Source organism: Embiotoca jacksoni, unplaced genomic scaffold (genome assembly GCF_022577435.1).
Source record: "Embiotoca jacksoni isolate LCO1_2020_lvr unplaced genomic scaffold, fEmbJac1.0.p SCAF_30, whole genome shotgun sequence".
Classification (NCBI taxonomy): domain Eukaryota; kingdom Metazoa; phylum Chordata; class Actinopteri; family Embiotocidae; genus Embiotoca; species Embiotoca jacksoni.
The window spans coordinates 834,908-850,771 of NW_027185382.1; the positions used below are offsets into that span (position 1 = coordinate 834,908).

Below are 15,864 nucleotides of genomic sequence, written 5' to 3' on the forward strand. Positions count from 1 at the left end.
CACAGCTGACCGCAGAAAAATGACGTTTGGCCGTTGTGCGCACTGGCGCGGCGCTGCGCTCCTCTTATCTCCTGGATCAAGCGCCTTCCCGCTGCGGACTTTTGCCCCCTGACTTTAACATGAGACGATAAGTCGAACTCCGCCACAGCAGCGCCAACATGTTCTCGCCGAATTCGCCAAAAAGCCCGACCAAGTATGAGTCCAAATCGTCCTCCGGGGAGCAGATCTGCATGGTTGAACGTGGCTGCACCTGTAGTGTCCACTCAGGAGGCGGCAACAGGAGACTCCGTGCGGCTGAGCTGAAGGTACGTGGGCCTCCAGACAGCTGTGGAACATCTACAACTGATTATCCTCTATCAATAGTTTGACTTTTTGAGCAGACGATTTAAGTAGATTGTCTTTGAAAGTTTTGTCTTGACCAGAGGTCTTCCAAAGTAACTAGGTACAATTACGCAAGTATTTTAAGGTACCTTTACCTGATAGCTTTATATATCGGACAACATTGAAATGTTATCCAAGAAATATAATACCCCATAAAATATGAAGCTTTGGTTAAAAAATAAACTACCTAAATTAATTATTGATTAGTCAATTTTAAATGAATTAAGCACTTTTTATTCTGAAGTGCTGAGAAGTTTCACTTGTTTAAGCTGTTAAAAATCATTATCCAAAGGGAAACCCTTGTTTAGTCATGTATGCAGCATGTTCAGAGATGTCAGGCAAGTAAAACTTTTGAGTAACTAAAAACAAAACGATGGGAATACATGCGTCAGGCTCCCTCCATGTGTGGCGTTTCATTTGATTGTTATTGCAGTGATTCAGCTCTGCACAAACGTCTTAGGAATGGAATTAAGTGAAACACTTCACAGAATGTACTCGTGTATCATCGATGCTCCTGTTGCCAAAGCACGTTGAATGCTCTCATTGTATCTGCTCTGGACAAAAGCCAGAAGGATGTAATGCAATCATGCAAGTCACTAGAAGTAGCAGAAAAGTTGCAGCGTAAGGAAACACGGCGCAGTTGTTCGCTTCCATTATCCAGATTTTCTATATAGATTAATCTGTTCAAAGTCTTGTTATCCAGTGAATCTGTCTTTTAATTGTTAAGGTGCTGCACAGTGTTGCTTTTTTTTTAAATTTTTTTTTTTTTTTTTTTTTTTTTTTTTTTTTTTTTTTAGTACAAATGTAATGCGCCTATGACTTTGTTCTCATTTGAAGGACTTTGACTTTGGTTGTGAATTTTCTCAGCTGGTTTAAGTAAAGTTATGGGCATTCATTAAAAAGTGTAATTTCTAACAACACACTAGAGGAGTGCTTGTCACCTATTTTTATTCAAATTGGGAAAACCTCTGATTAGAATCACTCTCTACTAATGCTGCATTCAAGTTACTGCAATAATATTGGACATTCTCCATTGCTTGTACCACAGATGTGTTTTACAGGTAGATTATATCAGTGGGTTGATTTGATTGGTCCAAACGGTTACCCATCCTTAATAGCTGTTCCACACCTGATTTATCTAAGAACATATTTAGATGCAGCTGCCAAAAGACTAGTCAGGACAGGAAGGTGTGACGGCAGGTGCTCATGATGCAGGTAGGCAGCAGATCACTGTAATAAAGTAATGTTGTTATATAATTTTCCTATACAAATTATATATTAATCTGAAGTTATGCAGGGATCATTAATTATCTTATATGAATGCAAAATGTACAATTAAGCAAATTAATTTTGATTAGTCACTTTTCTTCCTCAGAAAAATCAGTATTTGGCAGTAATTTAGAGACAAATGAACAGTTGAACTCCTTTCTGCAGCAGCCTGATTTGACTCTAATTTATTTAATGTTTAATAAAGTTTAAACATCACAGCAGCATGGTTAATTATGAATGGTCATATTCAGTGTTCCGTTTTTAAATGCCTTTAAATGGTGCACTTAGTAATGAAAGAAGTTCTTTGCATTCCCTTAACTGCTTCATATATTGGATTAAATTCAATTTAACTGTCATTTTGGAGAAACAGTAAAGCACACAAGGAAATATTTGATCAAAACAGTGACTGACTGACTGACTGACTGAGTGATAAGACTTTAACTCAAACATGGACTCAAGCATAGTTGTCTTCTGCCAGATTGTCTTACTGATTTTTTCAACTCTGTTTTCAGAAAATCGTACCGTGGCTTTCATTTTTTGATGTGCTTCGAGAACAGCATGACTTGATGTTGACGCTGCACCTTAGCTCCAACAGCTCTTCATATGGGTTGACTTTTCTCTTCAGTTCAGTGAGGAGCCTTTAAGCAGAGTCATGCTGGGAGGCTTATGTCAGGGGCCAGTCATGTGGGTTTTTTAGGCCCCAAACTTGCTCTGCTGGGCGGGAACGAAGTCCCCCAGTTTAGATGACATCCTGATGGGGGATTGAACGTGTCTGAGAGTATTTTAACAGTTAGTGATTCAGGCCCACATAGTGCTTGAGAACAGATCACTGTCCCAAAAACTTTTAGGTTTTGCTGACCAAAAGAGCCCGTCCAGCCAGCGTGGATTAAACTGTCCAAACTGCTTTGTAAAACAACAAAGCAGGAATTAAACCTGCCCAAACTTTTGCTTTATTGGTGGACTTGAACTCTTGAAATCGAAATATCTTAAGCACATAGACACCTGTAAATTTGTCTCATCATGTCACGTAAACAGAAAATGTAGCAGGGCTGAAGTTAATTTTAGAAATGCAGAGGTCATGTAACTTTAGTCTGCAGAATCTCCAGGTGGCTTTTATGGACAGAGTTATTTAAGTAGATTGGAAAACGTACTAATCAGTGTCAGGTTTACAGAGGTGAAAAAGGCTGACCTGACAGACTCTGCCTTCATCTTTCCAGGAGAATGGCCCTGACACCGAGAAACAAGGCTTTGACAACCTGGCCTACGAGTATGGCAGCCAGAGTGAGCTCCACCCTCCACCCAAAACGGCCTCCAGAGCCACTTTTAAGCTCCCGGGACTCACCTCTGAGCAGCAGGTCCAGGCCATCAAAACCAGAATCCACGGCCTGAATGGAGTCCTCGCTGTCGGCTGGTCCGTGCCCAACAGTTTGGCCATAGTGGACTATGACACCTCACTTACCACAACCAAAGAGATCACCCTGGAGCTCCAGGCTTTGGGATACAGTGTGGAGTCCACGGTGCAGATTAGCGTGGACGGCATGCACTGCCAGTCCTGTGTGAAGTCCATCGAGGAGCAGATCGGGAAGCTACCAGGCGTTTCACACATTCAGGTGTCTCTTCAAGAGAGTGCAGCCGCCGTTGTATTTCAACCTGTTCTCATTACACAAGAGGAGCTGAGAGATGAGATCGAGGCCATGGGGTTCGATGCCGCTTTATTACCCGACGGCCTGTCTGGAGGAGATTTAAGCTCCTGGCAGAGGGATGTGTTGGATTTAACCACCCAGACTGTAACCATTAGGATTGTAGGGATGACTTGCAACTCGTGCATGCAGTCCATAGAAGGGAGGATCTCTCAGATGCCTGGCGTGCAGTCCATAGTGGTGTCACTGAAGGAGGAAAAGGGAACGATAACCTTTGACCCCAGTTGGACAGGGCCGGAGCAGCTCAGGGCAGCTATCGAGGACATGGGCTTTGATGCATCACTGGACGGTAGGTACCAACGAGAGATGCTCACTCAGTGCAGAGGTTTAAAAACTGTGAAAAAAACTGATGCCGATGCAGTTCCAAGTCTCTACGGTGTGTTTGCACCTCTTTTAGATGCTTTTGTGTCTTTTTGCAGACATTTTGCATGCACTTCGGTTATTTTGCATCTCATTTTAAACAGTTCCATCTCCGGGTTGATCATTTTGCATCTTTTTGTGGTTGTTTTGAATATCTTTGTGATCTGTCTGACGTGTCATTTCTTTCTGGTTGCCCCATGTGTCTATTTCAGCTAACCTTGCATTTCTTTTTTATTCTTTCTTTAACGAGACAATAATCAGACAGATGAGTACAGACACATTTGTTAATAAGAGGAGATTGTTTCATGTGAAAAGTAAACACACATTTCTAGTAAAAGTGAAAGTTAATCATTAATAGGATGAACAGGAAAAACATCATTCCCCAGCGGGACCTCGGCTCTTCATTTTCTTTCCGAGAAGAGAAGTTGGTTTTGAGCACACATAGCGCTGAACTGGTTTTTCAGTTTGCTCAGCTCAACATAGAAAAGCTCCCATTGTCAGATGCCCTTGAAGGACTTATGTTGGTGTCTTTCAAGCAATACATCCCATCCCACCCATTCAATCTTGTACATGATATTTCGAGATGCTCTCAGGAGGAGAACATTATAATGTGTACATCCGAAGAATCTGTTTTTATCACAGTTCAGAGGTTTGTGAAGTTGAAAAACTTCGGAGCAGAAGTGGCACATGTGCATTTTGTGCACAGATACTTTCATCAAATTCTTGACTGCACAACCTCTGCGGTGCTTCAGGCCTCTAAGCCAACAGGATATTCTCCCCACATTCACCTCACCTCAGTTTCCAGCGGTTACCGTGGAAACCAGACAAAGTATGCTCTCCAGTGCGACTAGAAGGGCTCTCATGCCGGCCGGGGCTTAAATGACAAAAACAGCTTGCCAAGACGTGGAATTAACTCAGGCAGGTTATAAGCAGAGTCAACGCTGAACTGTTACCTCATGTCTACAATTTAGCACATCAATTATAAACTGTATCTGGAACAGGTCGGGTGTCCAAATGGACATGTTTGGTTCAATATTTCTGCTTTACCTGTGTAGTAAGTTACATTTCATACGTTCCCATTTGAGGAGGAAGATTCTGGACTTAAAGTGAAAAATGTAGACTGGGATATATATCCTCTTTGGCTGCCTTTATGCATCTCTAGCTCTGTTCCGCTCTGACGTTGTACTTTATCCTTTTAGGATCTATAAAGAGCTCCCTGAGTCATGAGAAGTCCAGGCCTGTAAGCTGTGGAGTTTCTGAACTTTCTGACTCGCAGTCACCCGGCAGGACGGGAGTCAGCAATGGCACAGGATCACAGGCAAACTCTGCAAGCTGTCATCCCAACTCTCCCGAGATGAAAGCACAAAAGTGCTTTATTAGTGTAATGGGAATGACCTGCGCTTCCTGTGTGGCCAACATCGAGAGAAACTTGCTCAAACACAAGGGTGAGTGTGATTAAACAACCTATATGTGTCTATGCAGCATTTACAGCGAGAGCCCCTGATGAATGAATGGTTAATGATTGAGTAAACTGTGTATGTTTGACAGTATTTCAAAACCACTTTGGTTTCCAGGAATCATCTCCGTGTTGGTGTCACTCATGGCTGGGAAGGCGGAGGTGAAGTATGATTCAAACGTACTGGATGCTGCTGCTGTAACCCAGCTCATAAAGGACCTGGGCTTCGGTGCCAAACTGATAGAAGACAATGCAGTAACACATGGAAAACTGGACCTCACTGTAAGACCGCACAACATTATAGGAAACAGGACTTTATATAAACTCCCCAGAGTAGCAAAACTACCATGTTTTTCCACCCTCTGTCACTTGCAGATAACAGGCATGACATGTGCCTCATGTGTCCACAACATTGAGTCCAAGCTCACCACAACAAAAGGGATCCTTGGAGCCTCAGTAGCCCTGGCAACCAAAAAAGCACAGATACAGTTTGACCCAGAGGTGCTTGGAGCTCGAGATATTATCAAGATCATCCAGGTAATTTTTACAGTCTATTTCAAACATCCGCTCATTTACACCTGTGACGTTATATCTTGTTTGTTGTTTTCTTTATTCCAGAGTCTTGGATTCGAAGCCGGCCTGGTGAAGGCGGGCTTCAAAAACAACCTCGACCACACAGAAGAAATTCAACAGCAAGTATCTGGTTTAAAGTGCTCATTTTATTGAAGGCATGCAAGCTTTCAAACGTCACAAATTTGCATTAAAACCTGTAAAATATGTCCACGCTGCTACTGAACAGAAAGATGTAATTAATGGTGCCTGTGAGAGATTTAATGATTGGCAGAGGTTGTTAAAGGGCTGTTTCTCTGCCTTTTAAAATAATAAACATACATGGAATTGATAGAAATTAGTGCAAAGAGAGCAGATAATGTCACAAGGAAGGGGAAGATGTGTTTCTGTGGTGACACATTCCTGCTGTCCATCCAGGTGGAAGAACTCCTTTCTGCTCAGCCTCATTTTCGGCCTGCCCGTCATGGGCCTCATGATCTACATGATGGTGATGGACAGTCAGCACCAGGAACATGGCGGCTCCATGCCGGAGGAGCAGAACGTGCTGCCTGGCCTCTCCCTCCTCAACCTGGCCTTTTTCTTGCTCTGTACACCTGTGCAGGTGAGGGAAACATGACACAGAGGTCATTTAGGGCTTTATTTCACCTGACCGTGTCTTTGCCTTTCTGTCTCTCCCGCCTCAGATCTTTGGAGGCCGATACTTCTACGTCCAGGCGTATCGCTCGTTGAAACACCGCACAGCCAACATGGACGTGTTGATTGTCCTAGCCACCTCTATTGCCTACATCTACTCCTGCGTGGTCCTTGTCGTAGCCATGGCCGAGCGAGCCAGCCAGAGCCCCGTCACCTTTTTTGACACGCCACCTATGCTGTTTGTGTTCATTGCTTTGGGGCGATGGCTGGAGCACATCGCAAAGGTAAAATAAAAGGAGAAAAGAGGTCTCACAGATTCCCACCATGCCGTGTTACTAGTATAGATTTAGATTTTAATTCTTTGCTGGAAACATATTTCCCAACAATTTAACTGTATGTTTACCTGAGAAAATTAGTCACTTTTGTGTGTTCGGGAAACTGAAAGCTGCTGATTTTTTTTTTTGCCTCATTTGTGTGAAATGTGCATTAACAGAACAGTGACAGCCTCGTTTATATTTCTTCAGTGTCTTTCCTTGTCTGCTTTAAGCAGTGCAGTTGTTATTTTTCAGCTGACAGTCCCAAGCTTTTATGGCAGTGTTTTGATGACTCATCAGAGGGCATTTTAACAACCTCAGATATTTTTGTTTGTCATGCCAGGAGATACTGTAGTCAATGATTTACTGCACACCAGCAGATGCTAGATTTTATCCAGAGAATTGCTTCCACAGAAACACAAGTTTACTTGGAGCAGAAATGATCCTAAAGTCTCGTTTGTTGTAGCTCTAATTTAAAACTGCTAACAAATCTGAATTCACTGTGATGTGATATGGCCAAAGGGTTATATTTAAATATCAAATACTGCTACGGCATCTTAAAATAATAAATAAAATGGCATTATTGGAGCTACTGTTTGTAAAATTGAAGACCAGACAATATTTCCCATCAACCTTTGTTCGGCCTTATGACATCAGTATAAACTCAGAAAACTTCAGCTCCATTTGCAGAGGAAGGCTGGCGTCTTCTTCATGTATTGTACGATACAGAAGGCCTAAATGAGGTTTCATTTTGATGCCAAAATCCTGCACTTTGGGCCTTTGAAATAATTAATAGTCAAGTCCAACCAATCAGGAATGCACTTCTCAGTGAGTGTGTGTTGTGTCTACATTTTTAGAGTAAAACGTCCGAAGCTTTGGCCAAATTAATGTCACTTCAAGCAACTGATGCCACCGTGGTCACTCTGGGACCCAACCACTCCATCATCAGGTGATACTACAAACACAATTGTTATGAATCGTCTTTATAGAAGAACAAAACCTCATAAAGTGTAACTTTAAATGTGTTTTTAGTGAGGAGCAGGTGGTGGTGGAGCTGGTGCAGCGGGGCGACATCGTGAAGGTCTTCGCGGGGGGAAAGTTCCCCATCGATGGGAAAGTGATTGAAGGAAGCTCCATGGCCGATGAGTCCTTAATCACAGGTAGGAGGACAAAAGAGCTGCAGTGACTCACTGTATCACCGTGCTGAAGTCTGAGGAAGAAGGTCAGACGGAGCACATTCGTGGTTATGCTTTCTGGCTGTAGATTAAGCTTCAGTTTTTCTTTCTCTCTGTCAGGTGAGCCGATGCCCGTTAGCAAGAAAGTGGGCAGTTTGGTGATTGCTGGCTCCATTAACGCTCACGGTGCTCTTCTGGTGGAGGCCACTCACGTCGGTGCGGAAACAACTCTGTGTCAAATAGTCAGACTGGTGGAAGAAGCACAAACCTCCAAGGTAAGAGCCACAAAAACACAAACCATAAAATCACTCACATGTACCCTGTAAGTGAAGAACAGTGCAGGAATCATTTCAAGATTTTTTACAAATGAAAACACTGCAAAACATTTGCATTAGTCTTTTAATACCTCGTATATTCAGCAATTACACATTAAAACCAGCAAATTATTGAAATTTGAAATTAAGTTTCAGACATTTTTTAGTACACTTTTGCACCTACGAGGAATAAGACAGTTGACAAAGCACTGATTATTGGAGCGTCCTTTTAAAGAAAATGAGGTTTTTTTTTTTATATCACTGATCTTATTTTCCCTCCTCTGGTTTGCTCAGGCTCCCATCCAGCAGTTTGCAGACAGACTCAGCGGGTACTTTGTGCCCTTCATAGTTCTCGTGTCCCTGTTGACTCTTGTGGCCTGGCTGGCGATTGGGTTTGTCGACTTTGACATTGTGAAGGAGAACTTCCCGGTAGGTGCGCACAAAAATGTTTTCATCTGTGAACAAAAGTAGTTTCATAACATGAGCATTGTGACATCGCTGTGATGATCCGCTCTCCACCTCACAGGGTTACAACCAGAACATCTCCAAGGCGGAAGTCATCGTCCGCTTCGCCTTCCAGGCGTCCATCACAGTGCTGTCCATCGCCTGCCCCTGCTCTCTGGGGCTGGCAACCCCGACGGCTGTCATGGTGGGCACAGGAGTTGGAGCGCAGAACGGGATCCTCATTAAAGGAGGCGAGCCGCTGGAGATGGCCCATAAGGTGATGCACTTTACATCCTGCTTCTGACTTCTGATGACTTCCTGCTTTACACCTAACAGTCTTTATAAAGCAATGAGAGAAAATACACACATTAAGCTCATAAATGTCCATGAATGGCAAAACAAAATGATATGGAATAAGGGTACATTAATAGTTCATTGTTATTGTACGTTGTACATGCAGCTGCTCTTCCTGCACCTGAAGTACTTAAAACATGCTAATATGTTCATTATTGAATTGTCAACCTGTTGATTTATCAGCTGTTGAACACTCACTGATACTGAAACTAAACCATAGTGACACCATTGTGTGACCTATGTGGTTCCACCAGTCAAAACAGCTCCACAAAATACTTGAGTCATGACCTGACTGATTCAGTGTGTCTGTGTTGCCATTACAGTCAGGAAAACAAAGTGCTGGTATGTGGACATGCAGCATACCACCCTTAAGATGCAAGTGATACTTCTTAATCTTCTTACTTCATGCAGGATAAATGACCAGTTGTTTTTGCCCCACACTGACAGATCTCACAGAGATCCTCCTCCTGGGCATCTCGGTGTCACTCTGCAGTCAAAAATTCCATTATTGTCTCTTTAATATCAAATTTGTTTCTCTTCTGATTAACTAGTGACACCGTGTGGCATAAGATGTTACTGCTTGACTACGTCAACGTACCTCGCACACTTCTTTTAACTTGTAATCCAGCAGGAGGTCTCAGGTCTCCTGGACATGTGCTGTCTGCTCAGAATGAGAACATTTCTGCTTGAGGCAAAAACCGAAGTTGAAATCCTTCATCTCCACAGGTTGTACTGGATGTACCGAGAGAGAGAGAGAGAGAGCAGCAGCAGCAGCAGCAGCAGCACACTTTGTGCAAACTTTGAGTATAAAATGTGACTCATGGCCCAGACAAACCTTTTATCATTCTGGACAGACAGTTGCACATCTGTGAAGATGACCATGAATAAGAAACTATGATAAAATAACACGGACTTCTGTGTGTCTTCTTGCTTCTCTGCTTCCTCAGATCGATTTGGTGATGTTCGATAAGACCGGCACGATTACAAACGGCGTGCCGCAGGTGACTCGAGTGTTGGTGTTGTGGGAAATGGCCCGTATGCCCCTGAGGAAGATCCTGGCGGTGGTCGGCACAGCGGAGACCAGCAGCGAGCACCCGCTGGGCATGGCGGTCGCCAAACACTGCAAAGAGGTGAGAAGCTTGTTTACAGATATTTATAGTGCGTGTGTTTTTACGCTCTATAAATCTTTACAGACCTTGTATCCAAATGAAATGAGTGTGCATTTGGCAGGAGCTCGGCTCTGATGTCCTGGGCTACTGCCAGGACTTCCAGGCGGTGCCCGGCTGTGGGATCAGCTGCCGGGTGTCCAGCGTGGAGCATCTGCTGCTGCAGCAGAGTGACGAGAGTTTCCTGCTGCCGGGAGCAACCACTGACGGAAGCAGCCTGCTCTCCACCGGGGCGGCCACTTCTGCAGGTCAGTCGCCTGCCGTGAGCTCCCTATAAAGATGAATGTGTGCTGGGTCACTGCTATCAGATGAGTTTTATTACACAAAACCAGAGATGAAAGATATCCATCATGTAAACTCCAATTATAAATCTATGAGAAATACTTTAATCAATCAGGAGTTTATCCTGAACACTTCAAATCAAAGTTTTGATTTCGGACTAACTTCCTGATGTCATTGTTTTTATCACATGTCTCTGCCTCTAGCTGAGGGCCAGTCTTACTCTGTCCTGATTGGGAATAGAGAGTGGATGAGGAGGAACGGCCACCACATTGGAGCAGACGTTGATGCGGCCATGTCGAGCCATGAAACCAAAGGCCAAACAGCCATACTGGTGGCCATAGACGGTGAGAATTAACCGAATCATGTTCTCCTTCTCCGGTCTTTACAGGCCGTATTTGAACTTCATAGTATGTTTTGTGTGTGTTTCTTTGTAGGAGTTTTGTGTGCCATGTTTGCAATTGCAGACACAGTAAAAGCAGAGTCAGCGTTAGCGGTGCATACACTAAACAGCATGGGCATCGAGGTGGTCATGATAACAGGAGACAACAGACGCACAGCCAAAGCCATAGCAGCACAGGTAAGTAACACACATTTATAAAGGGTCACCTGAATATATGACATGAAATCAGAGTTTTTGTTTGCCTGCAGGTGGGGATCAGGAAGGTATTTGCAGAGGTGCTGCCATCACACAAGGTGGCCAAAGTGCAGGAGCTACAGGAACAAGGTCTGCGAGTGGCCATGGTGGGAGACGGCGTCAACGACTCGCCCGCCCTCGCCCGTGCCGATGTCGGCATCGCCATCGGCACAGGCACCGACGTGGCCATCGAGGCGGCCGACATCGTCCTTATCCGAGTAGGTGGCTGACAGTCACTGTAGAGATAGCTGACATCTTTAAACAGTCTGACCTGACGGATTTCCCTCTCTGCAGAACGACCTGCTGGATGTGGTGGCGAGTGTCGAGCTGTCGAAGAAGACGGTACGCAGGATAAGAATCAACTTTGTCTTCGCCCTCATCTACAACCTTCTGGGAATACCAGTCGCTGCAGGTGAGGGCTGCTTGTACGCCACTTCCTCTTTGTAAATTTAATGCTTCAAATCCTGAGAGCTTTGCAAAGACAGAATCATTTGAAAAGTTCTTATTCTAAATATCTAAACGTCTCCTGAAGCAGTAAAAGAATCCAGTTTCCAACTTGAAACTGCAAGTGTGATGATTTGTTTCTTGTGGATGACTCTCCTCTGTTGCTTGCAGGTGTGTTTATGCCCGTCGGCTTGGTGCTGCAACCCTGGATGGGCTCGGGTGCGATGGCCGCCTCGTCTGTTTCAGTGGTTCTTTCCTCTTTACTGCTGAAAATGTGAGTCTGTATTGATTCCCATCATTTATTTTTATATTAGGGATTATTCACTCCACTACGAGGGTGAATCAAAAAGTTCAGAGACTGCACCTCTTCAACATGAACAGTGTGCAGCACAGGGAGATGCATTGAGCCGGGGAAAGCTACAAGTTTTGTTACTTGGTCAACATCAACGTGTGAGTTACACATGTTTTTGTGACTACGGGTCCAAAAGCAATCTGCAAAAACATTTAAATTTTTTCGTAAGAAAATGCACTCAGCTTATTCGTAAGGCCTCAAAAATGCAAATAATTTGTGTGGGTGAGAAGCATTAGTGTAAACAAAAACTCCACAGGGCACCTTTAACTTGTCTAGTAAACAATAGAAGGAGCAAACATAAAGATGATTTCAGTAATTCATATTTAGAACATAAATCCATCCTGTAAGGAACATCTATAAGAGCTGTTTGTCATTGTCCTGTATTTTTCCCTCCCTCAAATATCAAATGACTTTCCCCCCTTGCTTGAATTCAGAGGTTAGTACAATGACTACGTGGTTCTTTCAGGTATAAGAAGACATCGGTGGCGCTGTACGAGGTGCGTGCGAGAGGCCAAATGAGGAGCCTTCACTCGTCTCAGATCAGCACACATCCGGGTTTGGACGGCCGGCGGCGCAGCCCTGCTCTCCCCAACGCAACTCGGGAACAATTCAGCCAGAGCGGCGCTGCACCTTCCGCCCTTTCCAGCCAGGGCACGTCCATTAACGCCTCCCAGGAGCCCGACCGCTACTCCCTCCTGGACAACCAGCCTGCAGACCTAAACGTCTAGTAAAGGGAAGATAGGAACTCAGTGTCTGCCTGGTTCTCATGTTTACGAATTTAGTAAAGCTCTTTGTATAAGATTTCTTTGTATTTATGTAAATATTGTGGACAGAAACTAATGAACTGAACAGACAACGAAACAATCCCTTTCCTCGTCCTGAAGCCTCGTACCATTTTGCATCACTGGTAAAAGGAGCCACGTAGATTCAAGTTGGCACACACTGTAAAACAAGTTTGCTTGTGTGTCTCGCAAATCCAAAAAGGCTGCTGTACAAATGTACTTTTACAATATCTATAACTCGAAGTAAAGTTACTGTGCACATTTTCTGTTTGGTGGAGGCTGTCAGTCGGTCGGGCAGGTTATGAATAATGCATGTATTGATAGGGAAAAATCATTTTCTGTGTAAAAATCCACCCGTCCGTTTCATCTGATTTTGTGCTTTGATTGGACATTTTTACATCCCAAATGCACAGCTGCCAGTCAGTCTGAGAAATATCTTTTCACGTTGCTATGTTTTTATATTCTTCTTCTTCTTCCATGTTAAATATAGAAGCGAAGAAGAAGAAGAAGTGGATTTCTTCTGGGTTTTTCTCCACTTGTATTTCAAGCCGTGTCAGGGAAGATTAATGAAGTGCATTAGTCAAATGACCTCATACACGGTTTCTATAGTTATCCACAAAGAATGACTTTCACATTTTGTTGAGCCTCCTCACGACTGCACAGAAACAGAGACCTAAGGGTTATAAATTAGAGTCTCGTCTCACACTCATACCACATAATGGGCTATTTTTTATGGCAGTTTAACACCCATTGGCACAAAAAGCACAGGTGAAAGCTGGGATACTTCATAGTAACACATCATTAATGTTATTAATTACACCTGCTGAGACGAGCACTAATTGTATCCCTGTTATACTGACTTACGCTTCAGAAACACAGCTCACAGTCACATAAATATACCTAAACTGCTTTGCTCCTCTTTTATTTTATGCTCCTTTAATATTTAATCAATCTGTTATGTTGTCTGTAAAAATATCTTGACAGATTTATTTCCCTCTGATGTGAAAAGCAGCGATGGAAAAGATACTTTGATCGTTTGCTGAAGGAAAAGCACCAGTACAACAAAACAAAAACTCCATTATTACTAAATTTACTTCAAGTCAAAGTATTTGTTTTGCAGAAAATATTTTTTCTGTTGTAGCTGGTCAAGGTGGTGCTACTTTTAGCTAATAGATGGTACCAAACTAAGGGTCAGGGCCCCTTCAAAAGGTTGCAAGTTAAATCTGAGTGGTCTTTAGATTAAAAAAAAAAAAAAAAAGTTCAGCTTTTTACACTTTTTCCATAACTTTGCTTTTTGTAAAATATTGGCCTCAAAGAGTTACATGAACATAAGACTTTTTTGTATTTGTACAACTCTGTTTTATTGTAAAGGGTGACAGCAAAAATCCCTTTATTGGGCATGACCTTTTTGATGTTTCAATGTTTTGTTTCCAAAGATTTCTTGAAGTTTTGGTTTAATATTTGTAGCACCAGCTTGTGTTTTAGTGGGTAAATACTTTTTCTGGATGTGAAGTGATGATTATCGTTCTTACCTGAGTGGATTTGCTGCGCAAATGTTTGTCTTTTGTAGCATCCGCAGACTATCAGTAGCATCTCCTCTCTCACTGTTATGATCTTTTATCTGTTCATTTAATAGTGTGTCAAAATGTATTTTACGTTTAGCAGCATCAGCCTGGGGAGTTGTCTGCTTGCTCAGCTATGCATCTGTAATCGTGCCAGGTTTAAGGCGATACACTAAAGCCTGCGGCTGAGTGCATTTTTAGGTCGCCGAAATACCCACTGACACAGTCCGCTGGTCTTGGAGGAATTCAAAGGCGTTCAACAATGCCCTCTGACAGACAGTGGGAAGGTGTTAACCTCATTTATTTATTTATTTATTTCATGTTTTTTTCTCTCATGTTAAAGAGGAGGAAACACATTTGTAAAGATCTGTGGTCCGTGTCTTTGACTTTGAAGATCCTCAAAAGGTCTTTTCAGCAGGCAAATCCCAAGAAGAGACAGTTTAAAGATAGGTTGTCCAATGCAGCTGTAGGAGTGGTATGCATGTGCATGAGCAGTTTTTCATGGAAGTTATCTTGATTTTTGTTTGATTTTACACTAAAGGTTATATTTGCCTTGTCATGATGGAATTACCCAGAGGAGGGCAGTATGTTTTCCTCACTTACAGGTTTAAGAAAAGGGTTTACACACCTGACACAGGAAACCCCCGGGGTGACGGATTCTCTCCAAAGACAGTCCACTCAACCAGAGGAGCAACGGAGGAGGAGAAGCTCCATCCAACGGCCTCCGAGGGACCAAACATCTCACTCCTGCACAGGTACACTCGGCTGTGAAAGAACAGTTTTGAACTTTTTCCCCTGCAGATAAAAACAAGCTCTTTGTTGGATTGAGGAGCTGCAGCAGCTCCTGATAAATGACCTCCCCAGCCACCGGTTAGAATGGGGCTGCTGAGGCCATAGGCTGGTCCAGCTTTATATCTTTGTGCTGAATGTTAATGAAACTGCTTCAAAAACCTTAGTAGAAGTAAACAAAAACCTTTTTATCTGCTGTGAAATTTATTATAAAAAGTGTATTTTTGCAAGAATAGCTGGAGCATTTCATCATTTTGGGATTTAGATTCTGATGGAAATAAAAGTTCCGCAGGCGCTTCAAGCGAAGAGTCAATACCAACTAATACTTATATTTACATTACTGTTTGTACGTGCATTAAACAACCAAGATATTCTGAAATCTAATCTGAAATTATACAATATGGGACCTTTAGTGTGTACAATAATGGAAAATAACAATAATGAATAGAGGAGTGATATAATAAACTTATTTAATTTCACCCCAATAACACAGCTTTGTTCAAACACAAGTTTTGTTAAATGACCACATGTTAAACATTCAAGTGAAACATTAATTATTGCACAGTCAATTTTGTTAAATACAGGTTGCAGCTTCAGGGCATAAATATCTCTCTCATTCTGTCTCTTCTGCAGATGTTTGAACCTTGAACAGTGATCCGTGAAGGTGCATCGTCACGCATCAGCTCTGACCGATAAAGGTGAAGAGTGTGTGTGTGTGTGTGTGTGAGAATGAAACAATTTAAGAAGTCAGTGTGACAGAGATGCATTTATTTTCTGATAGCATGGCTGAGCAGATTTTCAAACGAACTTAAATTAATATGGATAAATTTGGGTGTTATTCCATTTTGGACACAGCTTTCTTGTCAGGTAACCTTCTCCTTAA

The 15,864-nt window shown here is 42.8% G+C and overlaps 1 protein-coding gene across 1 annotated transcript; it reads left to right on the plus strand.

The window, feature by feature from the left end:
* Nucleotides 1-49: 49 nt before the first annotated feature.
* atp7b (ATPase copper transporting beta) lies at nt 50-15,054 on the plus strand. The gene is made up of 21 exons (XM_069163911.1): nt 50-305; nt 2,868-3,639; nt 4,910-5,155; nt 5,285-5,448; nt 5,542-5,703; nt 5,785-5,858; nt 6,154-6,337; nt 6,420-6,653; nt 7,541-7,632; nt 7,716-7,843; nt 7,979-8,133; nt 8,467-8,601; nt 8,699-8,893; nt 9,918-10,100; nt 10,201-10,384; nt 10,622-10,762; nt 10,853-10,995; nt 11,067-11,270; nt 11,347-11,464; nt 11,668-11,770; nt 12,315-15,054. Exons 1-21 carry the CDS (start codon nt 159-161, stop codon nt 12,574-12,576), a joined length of 4,026 nt encoding a protein of 1,341 aa, XP_069020012.1. The 5' UTR covers nt 50-158; the 3' UTR covers nt 12,577-15,054.
* The last annotated feature ends 810 nt before the right edge of the window (nt 15,055-15,864 follow it).